At 39.7% G+C, this 26,477-nt stretch overlaps 5 protein-coding genes and 1 long non-coding RNA gene across 6 annotated transcripts in view; 3 read left to right on the top strand and 3 right to left on the bottom strand.

The window, feature by feature from the left end:
• Nucleotides 1-2: 2 nt before the first annotated feature.
• LOC132785356 (general odorant-binding protein 99a) lies at nt 3-721 on the bottom strand. Its single transcript, XM_060791424.1, has 2 exons — nt 565-721; nt 3-499 (listed from the first exon to the last, which is right to left on the bottom strand). The coding sequence occupies exons 1-2, from the start codon at nt 604-606 to the stop codon at nt 110-112; spliced, it is 432 nt and encodes a 143-aa protein (XP_060647407.1). The 5' UTR covers nt 607-721; the 3' UTR covers nt 3-109.
• Nucleotides 722-1,870: 1,149 nt separating this feature from the next.
• On the top strand, nt 1,871-3,694 carry LOC132786184 (uncharacterized). Its single transcript, XR_009632415.1, has 3 exons — nt 1,871-1,973; nt 2,083-3,512; nt 3,606-3,694. It is a non-coding gene; the product is annotated as an uncharacterized LOC132786184 (long non-coding RNA).
• A 547-nt stretch (nt 3,695-4,241) lies between these two features.
• On the bottom strand, nt 4,242-5,982 carry LOC132786183 (sodium channel protein Nach). Its single transcript, XM_060792644.1, has 5 exons — nt 5,826-5,982; nt 5,180-5,771; nt 4,779-5,118; nt 4,484-4,717; nt 4,242-4,420 (listed from the first exon to the last, which is right to left on the bottom strand). The coding sequence occupies exons 1-5, from the start codon at nt 5,903-5,905 to the stop codon at nt 4,242-4,244; spliced, it is 1,425 nt and encodes a 474-aa protein (XP_060648627.1). The 5' UTR covers nt 5,906-5,982.
• On the top strand, nt 5,943-8,320 carry LOC132786182 (pickpocket protein 19). Its single transcript, XM_060792643.1, has 7 exons — nt 5,943-6,288; nt 6,343-6,997; nt 7,058-7,358; nt 7,435-7,482; nt 7,560-7,704; nt 7,765-7,865; nt 7,932-8,320. The coding sequence occupies exons 1-7, from the start codon at nt 6,134-6,136 to the stop codon at nt 8,201-8,203; spliced, it is 1,677 nt and encodes a 558-aa protein (XP_060648626.1). The 5' UTR covers nt 5,943-6,133; the 3' UTR covers nt 8,204-8,320.
• A 507-nt stretch (nt 8,321-8,827) lies between these two features.
• Nucleotides 8,828-11,099, bottom strand: LOC132785123 (pickpocket protein 19). The gene is made up of 7 exons (XM_060791116.1): nt 10,666-11,099; nt 10,046-10,580; nt 9,578-9,983; nt 9,464-9,517; nt 9,265-9,400; nt 9,090-9,202; nt 8,828-9,024 (listed from the first exon to the last, which is right to left on the bottom strand). Exons 1-7 carry the CDS (start codon nt 10,908-10,910, stop codon nt 8,828-8,830), a joined length of 1,686 nt encoding a protein of 561 aa, XP_060647099.1. The 5' UTR covers nt 10,911-11,099.
• A 4,850-nt stretch (nt 11,100-15,949) lies between these two features.
• The window catches only part of LOC132784012 (dopamine receptor 2), a 30,166-nt gene continuing 19,638 nt past the window's right edge, over nt 15,950-26,477 (top strand). The window contains exon 1 of the mRNA XM_060789369.1: nt 15,950-17,104. The gene's annotated coding sequence lies outside the window, so the exon portion shown is untranslated. The remainder of the gene's footprint in view (nt 17,105-26,477) is intronic.

Here is a 26,477-nt window from a genome sequence, read left to right as displayed (position 1 = left end):
AGTTTAGTCTATGATTTTTTTTATTAATGCATTAGGCACGATTGATGAATGTAATTGAGGGTTGGATGTGAAACTAATTTAACTACGTATAAGTGTTTTCTTTAATAACTTAGGCCTTGGGTGCCAGACTCTGCTGAATCAGCTGGAGGTGGTTCTTTAGCAGGCAGTTGGCTCCACGCCAGGCCCACTCGCAGGCATTCGAACCCTGCTCGTTCTTGTCGGCACAGGCGGCAATCTTGCCGTGCAACTCATCATCGTGATTGGCCGAGCCGCGCACCAATTGGGTGTGGATGTTCTCCACATTGAAGCCGGATTCGGTGTCGAAGAGACCCCACTTGGTGAAGACGCACTTCAGATAGCACTGGGTCTTGGCATCGTTGGGATACTGCCACTTCTGATACTGCTCCACCAGATCGGCGGGCACACTCAGCTCCTTGACGCACTCCTCGCGGTAGCTCAGCATGTTGTCCTTGTTCTTGACAACATAGTCAGCGGAGACCTGAACATTCCCAAATGTGGATTGTTAAAGACAAGGATTTATCAAGGATGATATTGTTTACTTACCACGGTGAAGATCAGGCAAGCGGCAACAACGAATTTCATCATCTTGATTGAACGAACTGAATCAGACTGTGCTCGACTCTGTTGCTGCGACCACTATTTATACTTGGATCGAGTCGACGTCGTGCTAAGGGTTGTGCAGCTACCTGCTCTCTACGAAGATACAGCCGACGAATTTGAGACACTCTTCGCTCATTGTTGAGTCTTCAACGAATACTAAAATTAGTTGGCTCGGTTGTCATGAGAGTCAAATCAAATTATTCTCATACACGTCATATTTAGGTCGATCTATTTAAAGAGAGAGAAAGAAAGAAATTCCTCTGAGATTTAGTAATCTTCTTTGAATTCGGTTTAAAGTCGAACTTCCTTCAAAAGAGATAATGCAAATATAATATTAGCAATTAAATTTGACAGACAGCTAAGCGTATACAGTGTGAACTCGACGAGTTGAATCTGAGATTAGAAATTGTTTATTCGAATGAAAATTAAATATTAATTGAATGTTATAGTTTTAGATTAAGACTAGCATCAGTCAAAACAATAATGTTGTTTGTCATATTTAGCAAAATAAAATAAAAAAAAATGATTAAAATTTGAAAGATGTTACAATATAATTTAAGATATTTGAGCGACTCTTTACTTTCAGTTTGAAGTCGAACTTAACTCTAGCGAGATCAGCAAATTGTATATTATTATTTACTATACATTTTACAATCAACAATCAATTACAGTATGAGCTCGGAGACATGAATTTGAAATAGAAATTGTTATTGTTGAAATCTGAATTAGAAAATTAAATAATGCGAATTCTAGATGTCATGCAGATTCTACGAGTTATTAACTTCACTAATTTTGTTTTGCAAAATGAAATGATAATTTATATTTAATGTTTTCAGATATTCATTGACTGATCTTCCTATAATTTTAGTGGATTTGTTCATTGCAATTTGTGCAAGCGCTAATGTTCGCAGGCCCCGCTTCAAGATCGTTTATAGATCGCTCAAAAATCTACGATTATCTCCAACTTGAGGCAAAGGCCATAACATAGTCAATATACTCAGCTGACAAAGTGTATGCACATCTGTCCGCTTGTGTGTAGTTGTGTGCGTGAGACAAGTGTTCTTCTGTGATGTGATTTAATGTGATTCAAAGCACTTTTGGTCGCCCCCTGATAGCCTGGAGATAAACCCAACTTGATTACCATTTGGGGTACATCCTCTATGAGGCATTGTTTGTACAATTGAGACCTCTTTGGTCTGCTACGCATATACAGACGTGTACAAATCGGAATTCATTGAACTGCATCATACACACCCTATACATTGGACAATTGCAGAGTGAGACAGAATGATATGAGGCGATTTTAATCTCGATTTCAATGTCGAGGTGGGAATTTTCCACTGCACTGGCAGGTAGCTGAAATCTGAAGAGATTCATAATCAATTGTTCTTGTTCTTTCGATTTATTTATTGCTGCATTTTCTTTAATTTCTTATAAACTTGTTGTTTGTACCCGTTGCAGGTAAACGCGAAGAAACGTGAGACACAGCTGTGGGATCAACTTAACGTGATCGGGTCGAGGGTTTGGCGCAGCAGGCAATGCGATCCAACATGGCAGTGACGAATCCCATTACAGAGTAGCCTAAAATCAAGCCTGCAATGCCACCAAATGAAACTAAAGAGAAGAAACACTTTCAATAAAAATCAGGTGATTGTAGACGGCTATAACCTACCCATCAAATCGAGAAGAGTTATTTGTAATGTAGAGCAATAAGAGAAAAGGGTCTCCTCTTGAAAGTAGACATCAACCTCCATGAGGCCATCGTTCTTGACGCTACCCAGACGATCCGTATAGGTAGATGCATGATACTGTATGTGATTGCAGTCGGGATAACACTTACAGTTGGTGGTATTAAATACAGAATCTCGAGACTCTTCGATGATGTTGCTCATGGATAAAAACGATACTATGGAAAGTATTTGATTATTGCGTCATTAAAAACATATAAGGATTACTTCTACCTTTGAACTTGGCAAAACATGACAAATCCATCACAGTGCAATTGCGAAGTGAACTTTCTTGATACGGCATGATCAAATCAAGGTGGCATTTGCACTTCTTTTCCATGTATTTAATATGACAGCGATGTATGCACTCAGAACGCATTTGACCATTCTTTGCCAGTTCATCTGTAAAGTAGCAATAGCGCATTTCCACGGGACGAGCTCTAACAGCGGATTCGGCTGTGAAACGCATCGGGTGCAAAGGAATCACAATGCGATCATCCGAGGAGGAGGTGACACTGGTGCCCAGATATTGCGATGGCTCCTGCACTATAACCTTCAGAAGTAGTAAAACTATTAATCAACAATTATCGGATGTAGTTAGGGACAGAACTAACACCAACTCTCTCCAGGTGATGCAAGCCCACGTTGCGATTCATCTTAACATTGAGCCCGCTATTGAAACCCGAAGTAGCCACTGACCATGGCCAAGTATTATTTGGTTCCTGAACAATTTCCGAGTTGAATATGTAACAACTTACACCATAGCCAAAGCTTTGGAAGATGCTACAGCAATCGACCTCACGACGTCGCCACGTACATTTGTTGAACAAATCGCTGCACTGGTAGCCACGGTAGAGTGTGCTGCCAAATTCGGATATGGATTGGTTGTAGTAATCCTCAAATTCTGTAAAATTCGTGGCGACTTCTTCTTCACTGAGCACGGTTTTTAATTGAATGCTCTGGATCAGGTTATAGAGACGGTTCATACGACTCAATTCCCGCTGCTTAGTATTTGTATTATTCAAGCTGTCCAATGTCAAATGAATAGGGCAAATGGTGATGGCCGGAAAGGGAATTTCCGAAATGTGGACGTCAGTGCGCTCAATGGTGGTTTGCACCCAGAATTTGAAGTAACGCTCCGAGGACAATATGCAGACATAAATCGTAAGTATGGCGGCAAAAATTTTCAGTAATAAGCGGCCATAACTAAATTCAGAAATAGTAATGACAATTACCTTTGCTTTTTTTCTCACCCAGTTACTCACCATTTTATCCAGACCCATCGCTGCTTCTCAGGCTTCTTGTCATCATCATCATTAACTGGCAACTTAGTCACTCCACTCATTTTGATGAACTGATTAGTGGGCGCGCCAACTAATCAATGGAGAGCGTCAGTTACGAGTGTGATATCAATTTCCCTATATCCGGATGTCTGCTTATCAATTCACCTAAAAAACATAACTACTCAATTACAACAGTTGTTAGCCATAATGGATACAACTCGTCGAAATTTCAAAACAACAATTACAAGTAATCTGTGAATCCCATAAAGCTGACAGTTACAGTCAGTCATATGATGGCCAAGGATGAGCAAGCTGGAGGAGGCTTGAGTTGAATTCTTGCCTGCGAATTCTTGTCTGCGCTGGGAGTACATTCTGGTGCCGAAGTCCTGCAGGTGATGTCATGGCAATTTCAAATGCTTTCATTTCTTTATGACTGAGAAGACGGAATTCTGTTTGTGACTGGAATTTAACCCGGTTTGATCGACTAAATACAAAGGCTACCGATTGTGTTTTTGAAAGCAACTTGAATTTATTTATAACATATTCAACTTACAGATCATTAACCTGATGGAAAATGAAATGTCGAATAACGCCCAAAATAATTCCATTTTCATACAAATTTGTTGTTTAGATCCGTTTCAGGTAAACGTGAGGAAGCGTGCGACGAAGCTGTTGGATCGGCTGAACGTGATCGCGACTTGGCGCAGAAGGCAATGCGATCCAACATGGTATTGATACATCCCAATAGGGAGTAGCCTAAAATCAAGCCAGCAATGCCACCAAATGAAACTAAAATACAAAAAAATTTGTTTCAATAAAAAATTTGTGATTGTCGAAACATATAAAACTTACCAATCAAATCAAGCAGAACTATTTGCAGCGTGGAGCGATAGGAGATAAGGGTCTCCTCTTGAAAGTAAATATCAACCTCTATGAGATCATCGTTCTTAGCGTTTCCCATATGATCCGTATAAGTGGATGCATGATACTTTATGTGATTGCAGTTGGGATAACATTTGCAGTCCGTTGTATTGAATACAAAGTCTCTAGACTCTTCGATGATGTTGCTCATAGAAAAGAACGATACTATGGAAACTATTTGATTATGATTATGATAAAAAAACATTTGAGATTTACATATACATACTTTTGTACTTGGTAAAACATGACAAATCCCTTACAGTGCAAGGACGAATGGAAGCTTCCTGGTTAGCATTATTGTCTTTGTTGATTGCCATGATCGTATTAATGTAACACTTACACTTCTCAGTCATGAACTTGATATGACAGCTATTTATGCACTCGGAACGCAATCGGTAATTAGTTTCCATTTCCTCTATGAAGTAGCAATAACGCATTTCCATGGGTCGAGCCCTAACATCGTCTTCGGCTGTGAAGCGTTGAGGTTGCAGAGGAACCGCAATGCGGTCATCTTTGGTGTAAATGAGATTGGTACCCAGATACTCCGATGGCTCTTGCACCATGACCTTTAGAGGAATTGAAATTATCAATCTACAATTATCAGATGCAATTAGGGACAGAACTAACTAAAACGCTCTCCAGGTGATGCACGCTCACGTTGCGATTCATCTTGACATTGAGGCCGCTGTTGACACCCGAACCGGCCACTGACCAAGGATATGTAAGATCCGCATTCTTGCCAAATATTGAATTGAATATGTAACAACTCACACCAAAGCCAAAGGTTTTAAAGATGGTGCAGCAATTGACCTCACGACGTCGCCACGTGCACTTTTTGAACAAATCCCTGCACTGGTAGCCACGGTAGAGTGTGCTGCCAAATTCGGATATGGATTGGTTGTAGTAATCCTCAAATTCTGTAAAATTCGTGGCGACTTCTTCTTCACTGAGCACGGGTTTTAATTGAATGCTCTGGATCAGGTTATAGAGACGGTTCATACGACTCAATTCTCGCTGCTTAGTATTCGTATTATTCAAGCTGTCCAATGTCAAATGCGTGGGGCAAATGGTGATGGCCGGAAAGGGAATTTCCGAAATGTGGACATCAGTGCGCTCAATGGTGGTTTGCACCCAGAATTTAAAGTAACGCTCCCAGGACAAAAAGCAGACATAGATGGTGAGCATGATGGCAAAGAGCTTCAGTAATAAGCGGCTATAACTAAATTAACAAATAGTCAAGGCAATTATTTTGCTGTAGAAGACAGTACCTTACCGTTTCGTCCAGTCCCATGACTGCTTCTCTGGTTTCTTGTTATCATCATCATTAACGGGCAACTTACTCGCAGCAGTCATTCTGATGAACTGATTAGTAGGCGCGTCAACTAATCAATGGATAGCGTCAGTTACGAGTGTGATATCAATTTCTCTATATCCGGATGAATGCTTATCAATTCACCCAAAAAACATAACTACTCAATTAGCCATAATGGATGCATTTCATTGAAGTTCATAAACTCCAATTACAAGTCTTCGGTGAATCCCATAAAGCAGGTGGTTATTCGGTGAACGTAGTTCAGTCACATGATGGCCAAGGAAGAGAACAGTGAGAAACCGAAAAGCGATGAAAAGAAGTGTTTCAAGGAGCTGGCAAGCAATTACTTTCGCTTGTACTGTGAACGATCCACTATACACTGTGTGCGCTATCTTTATGATCCGAGACTGCACAACATTGAGAAGTAATCACTAGTTTACCTTCAGTAAATTCTTATTAAATTCACTTTAATTTTCAGGCTTATTTGGAGCGTCTTGCTAGTTATCAGCATCACACTATGCTGCTCGTTTTATTTGCTACTCTCGGAACGTTATGGCGCCCAGAAACTGCAGACAGTTATCGAAGATCCGCAATATCCCGTATTTCTAGTTCAGTTTCCCGCTGTGGCTGTTTGCACCGACAATCGCATCAATTGGAGTAAGCTGGAGGAGGCTAAAGCTGAATTTTTGCCGGCGAATGCAACTGAAGAGCTGAAAGAAGGATTCACCAAGTTGGTGTCGTACATGGAAACGCTGCGCTTCGATAATTTTAGGTACAGCCATTCTGAATTGGAAGATCAGAACTTTGAAGCGCTGGAATTCGTCAACATTAGCTCATTGGCTATCTTTATGTCTCTAACTTGCGAGGATATTCTGGTGCCGAAGTCCTGCAAGTGGCGCCATGGCAATTTCAATTGCTGTGATTACTTTGTCACTGAGAAGTCGGAGTACGGTCTGTGTCTGGTATTTAACTCGGAGCTGTCGCCGAGATCTAATCAAATCAAGGAACGCTATGGTAAAGAATTCTATCCCAGGCATAATGCCAAGGCGGGTCAAAGTTCAGGTCTCAACTTTAGTTTAAGGCTTCATGAGCGATTTAAACGACCTAATTCGAAGGCCACCGATAATGTTTATGTAGGTGGCAGTGAATAAGTTTTTTTAAATACATTTTTAATAATAATATTAAACTTACAGATCATGATCAAGAAGGGAAATCAAATGTCGAATGTTGTGTACTCGATAACGCCCAACACAGAGACCTATGTGACCATTCGTCCTCAGGCGACACGTACCGATGAGACGACCCGCAACATTGCTCCCGAGCGTCGCAATTGTCACTTCGACGATGAGCAAAAGGACTTTGGCACTAGCGATGCGCCAAGACGATTTAGTAAAAGTTTTCTGCTTTTGAACTGCCTCAACAATTGCCATGAATCGTACTTGGTCAGGTTGTGCAACTGCACGTTGCCCATCTTTTTTCTTAGCAATCAGAAAGGTAAACTTTTCAACTCCGCACATCGCCAATTAAATCATACTTTTTTGACCACTTTCCGTTTTGTTTTGTCCTTCAGTCAAGGACTGCACTGCGGTCAGTCTGCGATGTATCTCACGTCACAATGGCAAGTTTTGGCATAGTTGAACTTTATCTACTGCGAGGCAGCATCAATTAAAGTCAAGTTTATGTTTATACTCGTAGACATTTTCAGTTACGACAAGCATTTGGGAGAGGATGACTTCTTCAGTGCCAGCAAGCCAGGCATGACTTGTCCCTGTCTGGTCAGCTGTAATGTGTTGGAGTACTTCACGTCCACCACAACATTGCCCTTGACTGGTCGTAATATGTTTGTCAAGAATTGTTTGAGCAATTGTCATTGCTTGATTTAATTTGAGTATTTCTCTAGCTCGGCGAGCCATGACTTCTTCAAGGTGGATGTGCATTACCAGGTCGAGAATATGATTACATATCGAACCAGTCTCGAGTTTAGCAGCATTGATTTGATTGGTAATTATCTAGCATTCAATTTAATATTTCTTCAGCTATTTATCTAGATTTTTCTGTATTCTTTAGCGAATCTGGGCGGCATCTTTGGCCTTTGCCTGGGTGCCTCGATGGTCAGTGGTGTGGAGCTGGTTTACTATTTGACTGTAGGATTTGGTCTGCATCTTTATGACAACGCCTACTATGGCCTGCTGCGCGACAATCTCAAACAGAAGTGGGCGAAGTGGCTGTTTTATTTACGTAACGGCTTAAGCCACGCCCACCACGACACGATGTCAGCGGAAGCAAAGTCCAAAAGCCAGCTGCGGCATCCGTTTAATAACAGAATCAACGCCTGGTGAATATTGCTGCGAATTTACGAAGCATCCACATCGACGACAGCTAAATACTCTTACTACTTGGTAAAGCAATGAAGTAGTGGATATTACTACAGTCGAGAGCACGTTTACTTTAGAATGTTTTATATATATTTTTAAAGTATTTTCTTTTCACTTTCTTTTAAATTTCTATCTTACATAATAATAATATCAATTCTTTTTATCCAATTAAATAAATTTGTTGTTATACGTATTAATAATAAATCCTTCAGTTTTTTTTTATTTTCATTAATTATTGCTATCTTATCTCTATTATATGTGTCATATTTTATTTTGGAAGGCGTTTGTCCCGTTCTATTTTTGATGGCGATTGATAAATTTGATCCCACAATCCCAACAATATTGATTGATGACAAAATAAGTATTGATTATTACCAAAGCACGAAGTTCATAATTATTTATTATTTCACAAAGCAATATAAGGAAAATTAAAAAGAATGCAAAGTTACAGTTACATTTTTACAATTGTAATTAATTAAGCGGATTAGTTATATTCATGAAAGGGTAAATATTTTCTCTTAAATTATTCTGTATTTTTCTAGATTATAATTTTATGTATTTTCAAAAAAGAAGGTGCATTTTTTGCTATTAATAAAATATTTTTATTGGTGTTATTTTGCGGCGGAAATGCAAAGTGATGGGTGGTACTTGGACTTTCTGATTCTTGGGGTTTCTCTTGTTGTTGAATAAATATAAATAAAGGCCAATGGTGAAGTAATAGACCAGCTCAATGGCGCTGAGCAGTGAGGCACCTAGAAAGAGTCCAATGATGCCTCCAAAGCTGGCTGTAATTTACAATAAAATATTCAAACTAAGCAACGAGTTGAAGCATTTAATTATGAAGTCATACCCAGCAATTCGACAAATGTGAAGCGCATATGAGTTTGATATTTGATAAACCAAGGTGACTGAAAGAAGATATCAATGCGCATGCTGTACGAATCCTGGTCGAGTTCGTTGTTGCTACGAGATGTGATTGCTATGTGAGAGTAGGCGTATATCAAGAGACAAGAATAATTACTTACCCCATGGCCGTGCTGCTGTGGATGGTATCGTAAATTAACTGCTCACAGCTGTTGAGGCAGTCACAGGTCATGGCATTCTCATAGACATCATCCACGTAATCGGCTTCCCGAGCAAGCCGCTCCACACTGAATGTCACTTTGAATAATGGCAACGATTATGCGAGAATATGTAGGATATACGAGGTGAGTTATCACTTACTTCTATGGTCATACAGACATTTGAAATCCGAGGCCTTGCAATCGGTAAAATTGTCTGCAGCATACGAAAAAGAACTTGTGATTTGATACAACAAAGAGTTTGCTTTCCACTCACCTTCCTTACTGAGGGGAAAGAGCACAGTTGGCGAACAATTGCACCGACTAACCACATGTTCCTGATGGCATCTGCTGCGACAGTTGCCACGCCAATAGACAAAGCCGGGCAAGTTCTTGTAGAGCGGATCTTTGATCTCATCGGGAAAGATGCAGCGTCTATCCCTAGGCGACAGGCTGCGTGTCCTCACATCGGAGCTAGTGTATCGTGGATTTAGGCTGATTTTGTTGTTACTATCCACTGGCAACAATCTGGCTGAATCGCTCCATTGTTGCGGCTGCTTCACCATTATATGTACACCATGTCCGTTGGTTCGAACGTAAGATTTGTTTCGACGCAGATAGACTTCCAAGGCAGTGCCAGGTCCATTTTGTGACAGCCGACGTGGATAGTATTTGCTTTCTTTCTAAGAAAGGGGATAAATTATTCATGTATAACGAATACTTATCGGTCGATGATAAAACTCACCGCCATCCTTATTGTCTTTGGGCTGATTTGTGAATTGAAGACCCAACAATAACCCAGTTCGGTGCGTTGCAGCTCAAAGATGTCACAACAGTTGTAGGGTTTGCTTCTCCAGCTGCATTCCACAAATATATGGGTGCACCTCAAATTGGTATACTCCAACACCTTCGTCACATCAATGCCATCCAGTTGACTTAGATTTGCGGCTAGAGTTTCGTTAGCAAAGAACTTCGTTAGGCTTCTCATATCATTAAAATGTATATCTGACACGCTTAAAATAAAATGTTGAAAGAGTTCCTTCTTCGCTTGAGTTGCATTTGCGCCCAAGAACAAATCCGTAGCTTCGTTTTCCAATGCTAACACATTAAGGCGACTGCGAAGACAAAGGCCAACAGATGGAAAGGGTACAAAAAATATGGGTTGCATTGTGTTCTCAATGGTTGTTTGTACGCGCTCCGAGTTGTACAGTGCCGTCAAATCAACATATACGATTGTGGCACAAATAAAAGTGCCAATTAAAATAAGCAGCCAAAGGAATCTGAAATAATAAAAAACATAAGCGAGTTTTAATTTCTTGGGTTGCCTAAAAGTATGCAACACTTTTTGGAGCTAGTTTTTCTTACCTTTCGAACACACGCAGCTTGGGGTCTGTCAGATAGCGAATGCCATGCACAGAGGATGTGGCACAGTACTCCTTGAGGTAGGGCAACATCAGACGAACAAATTTGCCCCGCTTGCAACAGTGATGCGGCTTGAAACGGCTTTGATCACGGCTGTTGGGTTGCAGCAGTCCAGGGCTATGGATGTAACTGCCATAGAGAGGAGGACGAGCGCGTGGCCGTGGCAGTAGTTCCTGCGGATAAAACATTTGATGCGAGCACTGCGTGGGAATGCGTCGTTGTCAAGGATTCAAGCGCTTTTGAACATTCAAATTCAAACTGGAATTGCAGATTGACAGACTGGCAGCAGGCAGACATTCAGGCAAGCGGGCAGTTAAAGCCCCCATGTACATTGAACTCAATCAAAAAGCAATTATTCTTGGTGGACAGTGTAGGCTCGGCGTGCGCTCTCGGTAAAGCTTAAATCACGCACACAATTAACACTTGAATGCTGTCCAGGGCGAGGAGAAGGGACGCAAGGACTCACAAGTTGTTTACCGAACAATTCTAGTGAAGATGGGAGCTGGGAGTTTTGGTCCGACGCTGCTGTCGCTGTTCAGTGGCAGAATAATCTCCTGTTTGCTCGTTCATTAAGCGACTGTCCCCACAGAGTGCCATCAAATGGTTGGAGAGGTTCGTGTTGCTTTTCATTGAGTGCGCCAGAAAGAGCTGAACGACAATTTTTTTCTTCTTTTTTTTTTTTTTTTGTTGTGCGTCGTTTTCATTGATGGTTGGCCATCCGTCCGGCCGCTTCACTGAGCTTTGTGTAAACAACTAAGAATATTTTCGATTTATCATTGCGCGTTTTCATCGACTTCGATGTCTTCGATTGAGTTGTTGTTTAGTTGCCTTTGGCAGTGTGATTTATTTGCTCAATTCTCACTTCACTTCGCTTCTCTGGCCGCCCTCAAACAATTTTCAACTGCGGCAAAAGAATGCGACGCATTTTAGTCGAGCGCCTGCCAAGATTTTCGCTGTGATTCCACGGCATTAAAGTCAATTGCTTCGGCTTGCCAGATCAATAACACAGAGAGAGCCCCCAAAATAACAAACAGCCAAACAAGTGATGGTCATCTATGTATGTACACACATATGTGTATGCCTGAATGTCGGAATGTGTGACTGGTAAACCGACTAAGCCTTAGCTAATCTGAGCCTAATGAACGACCATGGACCAAAATGTTGGTAGCTGGTAGTTGGCAACTGGCGACTGGAGACTGTACAAACAAGCGCACATGTCAATCAACTTTCATGGCCAGAATCAAGAATCATCTGTAAATTCGAACTATTCGATTCTGTGTCGATTTTAGAAGTTTGTTTGCAGTCCGATGATATCACGATGTGAATGAAATTTTGTGTGCGTGTGCGTGTTGTCACTTCAAGTAAAAGTCATATGCACTAAAAAAGGATTATCGAATGACATAAATAGTATAAAATTCGAAATAATTTATGACAAGATAAGCATAAATTTAATTTCCTGCTCAATGAAGTCATCCACATATTCGCACACACACATTAACAGGATGAGAGAGATAGAGAGTGTGAAGAGAGAAGAGAGAGAGGAACTCTAGCACGTGCGATAATAACTTCCGGTTTCTGTGGCAGGATCAAAAACTTTCACTTTTACTTTCAACACACGCGTGTGCAACAATTTTCTCTCCGACTGACGGCTTGTCGTCATCGTTGCTGTTGTTGGTGTTGTTGTTGTTGTTGTCCTCGCTCAACTGGAGGTTCAAGTTCATTTGGCCTATTAAGCGCAGACAGCGTCAGAGTCATGTAAACTTTCTGGTTAGACATGCAAAGCCATAGCCAAAGTCCCGCCTTCAATCCTCTTGCCACTTTGTCGCCCCTTTTCTCACTCGCTTAGTCGTTTGTCGCTCGTCCGCTCAAAATTCAATCTTACTTTTATGAGCCAACAGAAACGTGACAACAAGGCGCTGACAGGGCACAAGGCACAAGCTTCTGCATGTTGGCAGCAAGAATGGGAAAACAGCAAAGCAGAGCAGAGACAGTAGAGGCAGTAGAGACAGCAGAGTGCCAGAGAGTAGCGAAGTGCCAGAATGGCAAGTGCCGCATTTGAGCCATTTAAATATGCAAATTTGGCTCAAAACGGAACTTTAACTCCTTCGTGGTGCTCGTCAGTGTCAAACTTTTGCTCGCTAATTTGCATGTTTAGCACCGCGGCATTGTCTTCATTTAGGTTCTGTCGCTGACTCTGACACTGACGATGGCAGGGGGCGAGCATTGGGATTGGCATTGGCACCTAACTGGGCTATAATTGCGTTTATCTTTTGATGACTGAATCCCTGGGGTGCTGCCATAAATAGTCGCTCTGTTGCCAAAATCATAAACATGCCACGTAATGCGTGTTAATTATTTAATAATATTAAAGGATTACCATTCCCAGGCGAAGCCAACGCGCAACTTGGCCAAAAGCATTTAGCATTTAGCTTGATTGATGATGACGTCCCGCTAAATTGGTGCCAAGCAAAGATTTGCCCAATTTACTGATGAGCTGCTAAAGAGGCCAAGGCCAGATTGAGATTCAGAGAAACAGACAGAAACAACTTTGCCACGTAGAACTTTGTTACTCTTTTGACTTTTGTTAGCAGCAAACGCCATTTCCCGAGTGCATTGATTTTAGCTCTGTGCGCTCTCCTCGTTTGTGTCCTGATCCTGGGCCAAGTACAAGTAATTTGAATAATTTTCTGAAGAAGTGCACAATTTGCATATGAAATCTGCAATTTTGCATGGGATTGAGAGATGCAGTTGCTGATGCTCATGCAGATGCAGATGCGGATGAGGATGAGGATGTTGATGCAGTTGCAGATGGCACCATTTTTTTCCATACACATTTGCCATGTCTGTGGGGACATTTTGGGACAGACACGTTCTGGCGCAGGCGATGCTTTTAGCTTGTCTTTGCAAATGTAAATGTTTATACGCATTCGAGAAATAAACAAATATACACCAAAAATGAATGGGTCTTTGCGTGTGCGTGTGAGTGTGTGTGTGTGTGTGTGTGTATGTTTACAAACTTTTTGGCTTTGTCCTTGCTCTGTGTGTGGCTTTGAAAGAGCTGGCATGCGTGTGAACCTCAATTTGAATTATGAACTTGAGAAAATTAAGAAAACTTTTTATAATTGATGTCATGCATTTTAAATGCATCTCATTTATGCGAAGCATCAACGTCGAGTTTGCTACCGTTTGCTTTTCACTCTTCTCTCTCTTAATCTCTGGCAATTGAATGCCATGCTTGAATTGATTTTAAGCTTTTTGATTGCTTGTCATTCAGAAATGTTTATTGCAACTGAATTTCGTTTTGTTTTGACAAATTTAAGTGTATCTTATGCGCTTGCTTAATTACTTCTCCAGCTTCACTCAACATCTTAATTTGTTTGCTGTTGCACACATAAACACTTTCGGCGTGTCGTAATCATAATAATAATTAAAATAATAATAATGCTGAAGGAAGAACGTGCAAAATGCAATCAACACTGAACGAAGCGCCAGCAGTCAAGTGCTAAGCTCAACACGTCAGTATTCTGCAAGACACTGTATTTGGGGGTCTCTCTCTCTCTCTCTCTCTATCTCTCTCTGTGTGTGTATGAGCGAAAGGCATTTGCACAATTTAAGCACCTGAGTATTTAATTTGAAAGTTTGTTCAGCAACTTTTTAAATACCATTTTGCTAGCTTGTTCATAAACCTTCGCACGTCACATTTCTGACAGCGCATTTATGCGGGATGGACAGGAACTGTCTGAGGGGATAACACTTTAAACTTTCTTGTCTTGCGAGGTTTTATCGGTCATATAACTATTACAAGCAATTAATTTCATTTGCGACTCTATTGTGCAGATAGCTGTTTAATTTATAATGCGCTTCATCATTTTTATTATAGAACTTCATAGATTTTTTAATATAACAGTGTAAGGTTGTTACAATCATTCGCTAATCAAAGTACAAATGTACTTCCGTACAATTTCGTTTAGCCTTCCGCTATGTGTAGCTCGGTTTAGTCACACTAAAATATTCACAAGTTTTTCGGTTCACTGCGAGTATTGGTTTTGACCTTGCTTTTGCCATGGAATGCAACAGTTGTGCCCAGAGGCATTCATTCCTTTTGCCACATAGAACAATGAAGTAGTGATAGCAATACATACAAAGATAAATATATATTAGGAATATTAAGTATACGTTTTGGATTGACCGCATTTCAACAAAACTGTTTTAATTTTATAATAAATGCTTGATTTGTTTTAATAAACGATATTATTACATTTAACTGTTAATATTTGAGCTTCAGCATAGAAAATAAACAATTAATCTTAAACTCCGCATTGCATTGACATTAAGTATACGACTAAGATACACTGCATTTTAACTGTAATGTGTTAATGTTTAATTAAACGCTTATTAACAAAAAATCTTTTGCTATACAACATTTTTGTTGGTTGTGATTCAGAAGAGAATAAATGGAGAATCACTAACTACATATTTTATTGACATTAAGTTCTGTGATGAAGTTTAAAGAATTTAACAAACGCTTTTGCTATATTTAATTATTAATTGCGCTGAAGTATTAAAAATAATGATGAATTATTAACAAAGTATTAAATTTTACATTAAAAATACGATTAATATTCGGTGTGTTTTAGCTGTGGAAACAAATGTGTAAATAAATGCTTTGCGTGATTCATATTTTTAACTATTATTCGTTGAACTTCAGTAATTATTGACGTGGCCTCTTGAATGCCAAATGAATTAATTGTTTTCGATCTCTAAATATTTAAAAAGCTATTTTACTCATATTCCTAATATACTTCTGCATTTGTCTTTATACAATTGTGGGTTGCCTTTAATTCTATGTTGAAACGGACCTGTTAAAAACTGTGCTACACAGTGATTGCACCGCACGTATAACAGTTGGACGCGTGCGCGTTGCCAGGCAGAATTTTGGCGCCAATTCGTCAGCTGTGTGTGTTTGCCGGAGCGCGATGAAAATGCCGAGTGTGGCGCACGGAAGTATGCTATTAAATACGAACAGGACTTGCTGCAACATAACACGTTTGTAGGTAACTGTGCATTCGTGTGTGTGTGTGTGTGTGTGTGTGTTTGAGTGTACGGCGATGGTAGCTTCTTGCAGGCTGAGTGCCATCATCGTCCTCGTGCTTGGTGCGCGCCTCGATTTGAGGTTCTTTAATGCCAGCGAATGTTTGGGTTCGTCATTCAGTGCCAAGCACGAAGCCGAGCACTGTCGCTGTTATCGTGTGTCGTTGCTGTTGCTGTTTGCTGATGTCGTTGCCGCTGTTGTAGTCGGAGTCGCTATCCTCACTGCTGTCGGCACCGTCAGTCGTCGTCGTTGTCGTTGCCGTTGTCGTCGTAGCAGCTCCTGTCGCCGCCGCAGCTGCCAAGTGTTGTGTTATTTTTGAAAGCTATTCGCGTTAGTTACATCCTTCAGTTACGTTCTGAGCGCTTCAGTCTTTAGTTCGCGGTTGCCAAAATATTTTGTGAATGGATTCGCCATGAGACCGCATGAATGAATCAAAATTCAACAAAAGCCGCGTCAAAGGAATTTGTAATAATATTGAAATTAAACTTGTGTGAAACGTGATAAATAAATTTCAATTTCAAAAATACACACAATATTTTCAAAATCATTGAGATAAAACCATAGCACAACATGTTAAAAAAAATACAAAATAATGTTTTCGATTCGATTAAATTCACTTGAAACAAGCAAAGTAAATTTGAAATATTTTTTTATTGGGAAGGTTTTACCAACACGTTAGGGAAAGTAGCTTAAATAAAATGAATATTTCGAAATTATTAACAGATTTAATTAATTACAATTGCAGAAGTAGAAATATTCTATTGCAAAATAAAATTTCTATGTAAAACGTCGTGCGATAAAAACTGTTAATATTCAAATAAAAGTCGGTAATTAAGGAAATGTGGCAGAGCCCAGGCGAAGGATACTTCATTTGATGTTCACTCGGTGTGAAGTGTGAACATACTCCGGTTGCCTCTTCGCATAAGGGGTTGCTCCGTTAAGTGATTAATCATGCTCATATATTTTCCAAGTGAAATTCAATTTCGACCGCAACGGGAGTAGCAAGTGACACCACAGCATACGGCTGAAACGACAGGATACCCAGGCACAATATACATATATGAAAAATTACCGAAAAATAACAACAGCAACAAAAATACACGAAATAAGTGCAACAACAACTATACCAAAAACAACAACAGTAACAGCAACAACAGAAAAAAAGAGAAAAGGTAGTAGGCAGTGAAACGAGAAATTGCATTCAACAAGGATAACGACGAAAAGGAAAGAGTTGCTCTCTATGGGAAGGAGAACCCAGAAAAAAGGATTTGCAGTGGATGCCAACAAACGGTGAGTGTTAATTGTATGAAAAAGTTATATGGGCTTAATTAAGTATACGTATTCATATACGATTATTCGTATTTTCACAATTGTGCAAAATCATTGATGCATTTCATGCCTGGTCGAATTTAAAAGTAATTCATTTGGAAAACATAATAAAAGTTGTTGACCAAAGAACAAAGTTTGACCATTTTGTCCTGTAATTTGTGTTAGTTGTATTGCTAAACAAATTAGTTGACCTTTTGCAATGGTCTGAATAAACAAACTCACAAGGCCGCAAGACGCACTGGGACCGAGAACCTTTTTTCCGGCTCCGCATCGGAGAATTTTCGCTAAGCCCAGAGCATTATTTTTTTTAGTTTGCCAATTTAAATGTAAAATGTCGTTGCAAAATGGGACTGTCGACAAGTTGACAAGCAATGCCAACGATGGGAACGATGGTGAAGTCGAGGGCAAGAAAAACATTTAGGTTAATCATACGCCGCGTTGTACGAAGACGACGACGACAGCGTTTGTGACTATTTAGCATAAATTAGTAAGTTTTCACTCTTGACGTTGGTTTTCGGGCGCTAGCAACGCCTAAGCGAATGTAAATGGCCCTCGGTCAAGTTGCCATTTGGCATTGAAAGAAATAGAATTCATGGAAAACCTGTCTAATAAATGTGCCATAAAACAAGCAAACTTGATGAGGCATTCCTCTCTCTCTTTCTCTGACTCTTGTTAGTCGTGAGTCTGCAGCATCTACCTGCGGCTGTCCTTGCCTTATTTCCTTATTATTTAAATCAATTTTAATTTAATCATTTTATCGTTCTAATAAATCATCCGCCATACACGAGACGCCAGGCGCCAGTTGAAAGTTAGCAGTCGCCAAGCATCGTCGACGAGGCTGGCAAGCCTTGGATTTCCCTGCCCTGGCTGCTGGCTGGCGTGATTGTTATTAACAATATGCGAGCATGTAGCCAAGAACTGCAGACAAAACAAAATTTAAATAGAAAATTAAAGCGGCGACAACAATGACAACAGCGTTCAAGATGACGATGACGATGACGGCGGCGATGACGGTGCCGGAAACAAAAGAAAAAAAGTTTCTTCATTAAAATTTTTAATGACTTTCTCTCTATTTGCGCAAGGTAATGAAAGTCAACAGCGTAACTATGTTTATGCGCACTTTCTAAATACCTACTTCATATTTATTTAAGATCCAAATGCATAATGTTTACGACGTTTTTTTCTCTCCACTCAAAATTCTTTTCATACGAACCGCCGCCGCGTATTTGCACAATTTCATGTTTACAGTTTTAAGGTTCCTGTGCTCATTTTTTATTAGGACTTTATTTACGTTCACTAAATAAAAACGCAGTTTCCTTCACATCAAAATTTAATTTGCTTTAAAAATTGTTTGCTGCAAAGCATGCATACAAATTTCTTCGTCAACTATAATTCAATTCAAACTAAAGAATGTTGTCTTTATTAAAATCAATAAATGCTTATTGCTTTTAAAAGAAAAAAGGAACATTTCAAATTTCTATAACCAATTGAAGCTTGCTTTTCGATAATTGACAACTTCATCCGCATTTTTGTGCTTTGAAAAAAATGATGCAATTATCGAAAGTTATAAGCTGGCCATATTATATTTGTCATAAAAATGCTTTAAAAAAACAAGTGTATTATAAGTATTGGCGTTAAACTATCTTTTTTATATTATTGTTACATTTAAATCTATAAATAAATGATAAATGTATTCAAATGTAATCAATTGGTTAACCAAAATTGTGAAAAAATCCATTACAGTGAAATCAAAGTACAGTGAACACTTTTTTAAAAGAATACATGTAAACATAAAAAAAATGGAGAAATTCAGCAAATATAAAACAAAAAGTTTAAATACGTTACTTATAAAATATCTTATCAAAGACAAATATTAAGTATTCGTGCGTTTCCGATTTCTAGTGCTCACTGTATTAATTTGTGTGGATTCAATAAAAACAAATAAGCACACACGTCATATTTGAAAAAAATAACTATATTTTTGTAATGCTGTTAATTCTTTGCACGCTTTTTTTGTTAAGCAAAAAAGTTATTGTTTGTTTGTTTTCAATATGATTATTGGTTCCATGTGTGCTTCCAATTGTACGAATCATTTTAATTGGCTTTGTGCCAGCGAACATTGTAAAGTGAATTCAATTACAAATATATTGCAACCAGATATCAGAGTGTGTTTGTGTGTGAACTTCTATTTGCTGGTCCTTGTTTACATACGTTGTTAATTAAGGTGGGCTCTAATTAATTGGGCAACTTTAAACTTGGTCAATTAAGTTAACAAATTCCACTATATATATATAGATAAGCACAAAGAAAGTTCAACGCATGTGTGGAGAAAGACCGAAAGAGGGCGGTGGAAAATGTGTGTGTTCGACTTGCAGCGAGTTTATGTGGAATCTTAGTTTCACTTGTGGTCTATTATTGATTCTCTGATGTTGTTTGAGGACGCGCACGAGGCAAAAGGTTGTTGGAATGCCGAGCTAATTAAATCAAATTACCATGTAATATTTTCTCACGCCACATGACCTAACGCAATATATACAATTTCTTATCTTGTCTGCCATTAAAGACCAACCAACACAGCAAATCGGAACCTCAGCTAGCGCAATAGATTAACAATTAAATGCCACGCACAATTAACGAGTAATAATATACCAGGCTGGGGCTTTGTATTACAGCAAATGTGCAAATGTGTGTGTCTCTGGGTGTGTGTTTGTATGTGTGCATACATGTGTAGGCGTGTGTTTTACGACTTGGCTTATGTCACGCCCACCTCCTGTTGTGCTGCGCCTTCCCTCCTTAATGTGCGTGCGTATATATACGTACTTATTACGTCCAATGACAACAGAAGCAGAGCTGAAAGCTCGGTAAACTATTTATTTGCATATAAATATTTCAATGCCTGGCAAAGGCAGAAGCCTCACACACACATGCACACTGACACAGACAGGACTCTCATTCACACACACAGAAGCAGCAGCAGCAGCAGCAGCCACTTGGTATTGGTATAAGTTGCGGCTGGCAAAGAGGGGCAAATGGTTTGCTCTCTGTGTGTCGAGGGGTTGTGCATAGGTGAAACGGAAAGCTGCTGCACGGTTGTAATTGAAATAGTTTCCCAGCCAACAATGTGGTATACATGTGGTGTGTCCGTATGTGTGTTTGTGTGTGTGTGTGTTCCTAGTATATATGTTAGTCGGGTTATGTGTTTGCTCAACATGTTTTCAATAAAACAAAAGGATATCCATTTGTCACAGAAGAAAATTGTTTATGCACAGGTCTGCCGAGCTCAGTGCCCAAATATAATGAATCCTTTACACACACACTCACACCTGCCTATTTTCAACACACACTCACATTGTGCATAAACGGCCACAATTTATATTTGCCGCATTTCATTATTGCTTTTAATGGGGAATGCGATTTCAATTCATTTCAGTTGACATTTTTAACAGTTGACGCCGCAAAAGAACAATAAAAGCCAAACTGAAGACCTTCATATATGTGTGTCTATGTATGTATGTAGTTATGTGCATATGTATTTCCGCTTACTCTGCACGTACACAAGCGCAAACATTTTTGTGTATTACTGCAAATGCGTGTGTACATTAGAATATGCCACATGTGGTCTTTGTTCTCCACTGAAAACTTGACTAACAAGCAATGCAATTCAAAACATTTTTGAATTTCTGTTGTATAGTTTGAGGGCAAAGCGAACGCGGGAAAAGTAGATTAGAATATAATTTCTGCTCGGAAAAAAAAAACCTTTCTACAGTAATGGAAATTTATTTAAAATTTTATGATTGTTTAGAAAAATTAAAATAAATTAGAAATTGAACCTTACCTTTCTTAGGTTTGCCATTTACTTCTAAGTGTCCACCGTTGAGCATACCCTGTGCCGTATTTTATGAGTGCAGGGTATGCAAATCGAGGCAGTATCAGAGAGCATGGCACATTTAAGTACCAACATGATGTACATAATGTTTTACGACTGTATCGCTCATAAAGCAACGAAAGTGCAATTACCGCAGCAACAACAAACTGTACGCTCATGTGCAACAATGTTTAGCACAATATGTCCGTGTGTGTGTATGTGTGCTCGTTTGTGTGTGTAAATGTGCGGCACAAGTATTGTAGTTGCCCTTTAATGCCACTGCACAGCAGATGAGCTTGGAAAAATGTGATGCATAGTTTTTAAAAATGCCAAGCCAAAAATAACTTAATTATTGTGTCGTTAGCGAACGTGAATGTTTAAAATTTTCTTTGGATTTGCTAAAATTGATTTTCAGCAGTTTACTAAACACAAACAACCATACTGAGATAAAAAGGTAAACAATTTAGTCGCTTAGCGAAATAAAGCTGACAGCAAAAAGCATATTAAGTATACGAACCGTATTAAGTATACGTAATCAATGGGGGGAAAAACAGAGCCACATTCAATTTTAGCACACAAGAAGACTCTATGCAGACATTTAAACTGACATGATCTAGAAAAAAGAAACGGGGAAAAAAGCGAGAGGGAGACGAGACCGACAGCGAGACTTGGCTCGATGCTAGATGCGTGTGTGTCCATTAGGATTTGTGAAAGGTCACTGTCGACGTCGCGAGTGACGCGCCATTGCCGTCTCAATGGCGGCGCACTTGTAACACTAATGAAAATTCCAATGAACTGTCAGCCACAGGGGCAGGACGTCACAGTCCTTGGCGCTCTGCCATTAAATTGTGTCCGAGCGGTCATAATTTTGGAAAACGACAGTCTCGCCAATGCGACGCAGAGCTGAAACGAATGCCAAAAGCAGGCAGCCCCAAAGCCAAAATGCATCCAACTTGAAACTTGCCAAGAGAACTGCAAATACTCGAGCATATTACACGTATCGAACTGCTCCCGTCTCTTCCTCTACTATGTGGTTTGATTCTGGGCAAAATTATTGTTTTTGGCTGCGATTCTCTATGTGTGACAGGGGCAAAGGCAAAGGGGGAACCTGGCTAGAGGTCGAGGTTAGCTCATGGCAGCACTTTGTGGATTGCTTTATACCGTGTGAGCACACATTTGTGGGCCTAGGCACAAGTTCGTCTTGTTAATAACTTATGACAGGTTGCTAGGCAGGCGAAACAGACGAAACAACAACAAAAGCCCCTTGACACAGTCAGCTGCTGTTGCTTTTGCTGTGACTGTTGCAGCCATTGTTGCTGTTGTCGATGTCCTTTTTGGCTGTTTTTGTGGCCGCTGGTACTGTCGTTTGGAAATGATTAATGTAACAGTTTTTCTGGGCATTTGGCCAAAAAGGATTGAAGCTGTGGAAATGTGATGCGATGGCAAATTGATAACAACAACATACAACACAAGCGCAGCCGAAAAGGGTTCGATGAAATCAGCTTAATCATTGTGCAACAACAGTATTCAGTGTGTTCCTATCTATCGCATATAATAAATACGACAAAAAACGAGTTAAGCATTTCGAATTGTGTGTGTGGGCTTTTTGGTTCGATTCCTTGGCTTCCACGAATCTGCCACTTAATCCCAACACGTGCTGTCACTTAACAATTTGCTGGGCTTATCGTGTCGCCTGCTTTTGGGCGGGCCAATAAATAATTATAAAACTTTTGCATTTCCACGAATTTCTCGACGCGTCTGTTCAATTGCGCTAATTGACTTTCAGTTGGCAGACGACGGCCAAGAAAAACCAAAATCGAAAAAATGGAAACGAAAATGAAAAATTTTCTTTGGGCTACGAAAAAAAAAGAAGAAAAGTTTCATCGACGCCCACGACGACAAACCATTTGAGATGACTACAAAAATTAACATGCAATAATCGAACTGCCTGCTGCGATAATCCAATCGGAGTCCGCACTTCCAGGAAAAAACCGTTCACAATTTGTACTTGAGCCATGTCCCTGGGAGGACATTCTTGGCTGAAGTGTGAGCAACGAATAATAAATTTGAATATTTATGGAAAATTGGCTGATGCCGAGGGGATGCACACAGCACACAGAGAGTCGTAGCCAATCGCTTCACATTTACGGCAGCTGCAAAAAAGTTTGTGAATTGAAAAATTGAAAATAATGAATGACACGTACACACAACCACACCTATAGCTATCCCCACACACACACATATATATATACTTGTATACATGTGTATACACCTATTGCTGTTTAACGCAAATCGCTCAAAATTGCTGCGACAAATAAAATTTTGCAGTAAACTGCTTCGTCGGCAGCCTCCGTTCTCAAACTCCGTTTCAAATTGAGAACGCCCATCCAGCAAGTCAGCCGCTGCGGGCAAAACGACAGATTTCAATGACAATTCACTGGAGGGCGTAGAAGGCAGCAGCGCAGTCAGCAGCAGCAGCAGCAACAGCAACAGCAGCAAGAAAAACAACTGAAGCAGCCGCTTGCTTGTGGGTTACATTGCGTGCCTGCTGGTGCCGTGTTATAATGTTGCTGGTGTCTGTCTGTCTGTCGCGTCTGCTTGTCCGACATGCTCCTTTTGTGTGTGTTACTGTGTGTGTGTGGCTGTGTGCGTGTGGCCATGTGGCTTACACATTTAGGCGCTGTCGCCAGCGGGGCGCCCGCAGTTGGGCGTCGCACAGGTATTTAAATTCATTTCATTCAAGCTACAAGGATACATATTTCCCCATCACAGTCGCTGCGCCAGTGGCATTCTCATTCGCATTCGCATTTCACATTTCGCATTTGGCTGCCATTTGGCCATGGCTCATGGAAATTATGTTTTTACTGCGAATTAAAATCATATTTTCATGATCGCAAATAGGCTCAAGCAAGCGGTTTTATATTTCTTTTTTTTTTTTGTTTTTGTTGTTGTGTTCCTTATTTATGTTGGCCCAGCACTTTTCTAATTTTCACCTTTTTCCTTTTTTCCCAACGTTTTCTTTTTTTATTATATAGCTTGCATTTGTTATTGTACTGGTTCGTTTGAGATGGTTTTTGCAACTGGGAAGTTGCTTGTATACATTTCTTGAGTTTTTTATATTCACATTTTGACTTGCACACGCCGCAATAATTTCTGGCATTAATAAACCAAAATGCCTAAGTTGGCGGAAAAAAACACCCACAAAAATGGTGTGGTGTGTTCCATTATTATTTACTTATTATTTGCGTGGCAGGAAAAGCAGGTGACGGGAAGTGAAAAGTAGTGCTAAAAAGTGTAGCCTACTTTTGTGCGCGCCTCATTTCCACGTGTTTCAATCTCCATTCATGTGTGTGCGTATCTGTGTGTGTGTGTGTGTTTTCCTCCTCTAATTAAACTGAAATGAGAATTTGCTATAGACCTCGTGACAGCCAACTAGTCAGGTTATCTACGGGGAATGCGTGCTATGCAATAGCTTCGAGGTTCGTTTGGGTAAATGCCAGAGTTGACTAGGTAGGTGGCTGCACTTTCGTGCTAGATTGCCTTTTAATGTTAATTTTGTGACTTAATTAGCCATAAAATTGTGCTCACCCACAAACAAAAAATAAAACTAGAAATAGTAAACATAAAGCAACCAAGCAGCAAACAACGACAACAGAAACTGCAGCTGCAACAGCAAGTGCGATAAATGAAACTTTAATCAAGTGTCGGCATTCTGGCAGTCAGGCCACGTTGCAAGTGAAGCATGAAAATTAGTTGCATGCTAGCCCCATTTCAACATGCTAATGTGCACTTGATTAGAATGTCACTCGAAAGCTTTCAAGCCTCTCACTCTCATTCTTCAAAGAGAACAAAAGGAGAAAAAAAACAAAATGTCATAAATACGATAAACTTTGGATCCAAAGATTGTGAATAAATGGCCATTTGAGGCGCAGTCAGTTCCAAGCTCTGGGGAAAGACTTGCGTGCAGAATGAAATGATGAAGCATAGATTGCCAGTTACGTGGCACACTACGAAGAACACGCATACGCGACGTATGCGCAATTTCTACAACAAATTATGGCGAGGAAAATTGTTTTCGCCCCAGCAAAGTAAATCAAAATAGATACGGTCATATTACTAATAAAAATATATAAGTGGCCGTTATGCGGCATCATTAGAATCAGTCAATAAGCGACACCGCAATCTTTGTTTTCTCCATCTGCGTTTCCATTGTCATCGTCTTCGACTGGCCATTGAGAGCCACATTAATGGCAACACTGTGTCGCCTGGGGTACAATTTCTAGAGGTTTTCATCATTGGCTTTTGTCTTTCGTATCTGGTTGCTGTCGCTGTCGCTGTCTGGGACCTGTGTCAATATTGGTCCGCTGATGAATTTGCCTTCTATTCCCAGCGACGTGACTTTGTGAGCTTGTCATTATATCAATATTATATTCGTTGCAAGTTGGATTGTTTCGCAATAGAGTTATTGCGTTCACACGTGCCACAATGGCAACAGAAAAACTGACGGCAGAGCCGCCAATTTGTAATTTACTCATGCTCCTATATGGCGCCCAATTTTTCTTTATATTTTATCAAATAATTATACCCTGTAGTCATGTCAAAAGATGTATAACAATTGGTTGAATTAAACCCCAAATATTTAGTCACATTACGAACAACTGATGAAGTATGCTGAATGAGTTGATAAACATAGCAATATTATTTAATTGCTGCTTGGTTTAATAGAAAATCTGTTGTTCCTAATGAGTAAATGGCAGTTGAGCATTTATATTTTTCAACAATTTTCTTTACATTCTATCCACTCGTATATATTTTATTATAATATCATATGACTGACAGCCATCGTTGGGCATGTGACTTGAATTTATTTTGCAAGAATATTTTGATGAAAACTCAAAAATATATTTTCCAAGGAAAAAAAAAGAGGAAAAACATATGAAGGAGTTGGTAATCGGAGACGTTGACAGCAAGCAAATGTTAGGATTCGCTTTAATTTATGACCGTTGAGTTTTATTAATGCTACGCAAACTTGGTCAAGTCATGAATTGGCCATGAGGACAAGTTGGCACGCTACTAATAAAACATATGCGAACTCATCAAAAACTAAACTTTAAATATGTCCCTGGGGTTCTTAAATGAAACGCATGCGTGCGGGCGTGCGTGCCTCAAATGGGAAGCACATCTAACGAATATAGAAAGTGAATCAAGTTGACAGCAGTGCATGATTCACTCAAGTGGAAAGGGGGCCCGGAAGACACATAGTTATTTGCTGAGACAGAATCAGAAAATCAAGTAAACTAGTCAGCTAAACACAACAAAATGACGCAGTCTTTAAAATGTTGGATAAAAAGGTTTGCTCTTTCGTTAAATACTTTAGCAAGTTGATTTAAAGTTAATCAGATAAAGTTATAAGAACTATATATTAAAGAAGAAAAATGTTTTGTTTAAGTACTTAATACATTTTCTGCA

This window comes from Drosophila nasuta, chromosome 2R, assembly GCF_023558535.2.
Source record: "Drosophila nasuta strain 15112-1781.00 chromosome 2R, ASM2355853v1, whole genome shotgun sequence".
In the NCBI taxonomy this organism is placed as follows: Eukaryota; Metazoa; Arthropoda; class Insecta; order Diptera; family Drosophilidae; genus Drosophila; species Drosophila nasuta.
The sequence above is the reverse complement of the archived record's forward strand: the minus strand, read 5'-3'. Positions and strand labels throughout refer to the sequence as shown.

What these genes read in the sequence shown, in the direction of transcription:
- LOC132785356 (XM_060791424.1), bottom strand. Translation starts at nt 606, where the DNA reads ATGATGAAATTCGTTGTTGCCGCTTGCCTGATCTTCACCGTG. An exon ending in CTTGCCTGATCTTCACCGTG is followed by an intron (nt 500 to 564) that starts GTAAGTAAACAA and finishes GGGAATGTTCAG; the next exon opens with GTCTCCGCTGACTATGTTGT.
- LOC132786183 (XM_060792644.1), bottom strand. Translation starts at nt 5,905, where the DNA reads ATGACTGCTGCGAGTAAGTTGCCCGTTAATGATGATGATAACAAGAAA. An exon ending in ATGTTTTACCAAGTACAAAA is followed by an intron (nt 4,718 to 4,778) that starts GTATGTATATGT and finishes TAGTTTCCATAG; the next exon opens with TATCGTTCTTTTCTATGAGC. An exon ending in AGTTCTGCTTGATTTGATTG is followed by an intron (nt 4,421 to 4,483) that starts GTAAGTTTTATA and finishes TTTGTATTTTAG; the next exon opens with TTTCATTTGGTGGCATTGCT.
- LOC132786182 (XM_060792643.1), top strand. Translation starts at nt 6,134, where the DNA reads ATGATGGCCAAGGAAGAGAACAGTGAGAAACCGAAAAGCGATGAAAAG. An exon ending in CCCTTGACTGGTCGTAATAT is followed by an intron (nt 7,705 to 7,764) that starts GTTTGTCAAGAA and finishes GTATTTCTCTAG; the next exon opens with CTCGGCGAGCCATGACTTCT. An exon ending in TAGCAGCATTGATTTGATTG is followed by an intron (nt 7,866 to 7,931) that starts GTAATTATCTAG and finishes TGTATTCTTTAG; the next exon opens with CGAATCTGGGCGGCATCTTT.
- LOC132785123 (XM_060791116.1), bottom strand. Translation starts at nt 10,910, where the DNA reads ATGTTTTATCCGCAGGAACTACTGCCACGGCCACGCGCTCGTCCTCCT. An exon ending in CAAAGACAATAAGGATGGCG is followed by an intron (nt 9,984 to 10,045) that starts GTGAGTTTTATC and finishes CCCCTTTCTTAG; the next exon opens with AAAGAAAGCAAATACTATCC. An exon ending in CACAGCAGCACGGCCATGGG is followed by an intron (nt 9,203 to 9,264) that starts GTAAGTAATTAT and finishes CACATCTCGTAG; the next exon opens with CAACAACGAACTCGACCAGG.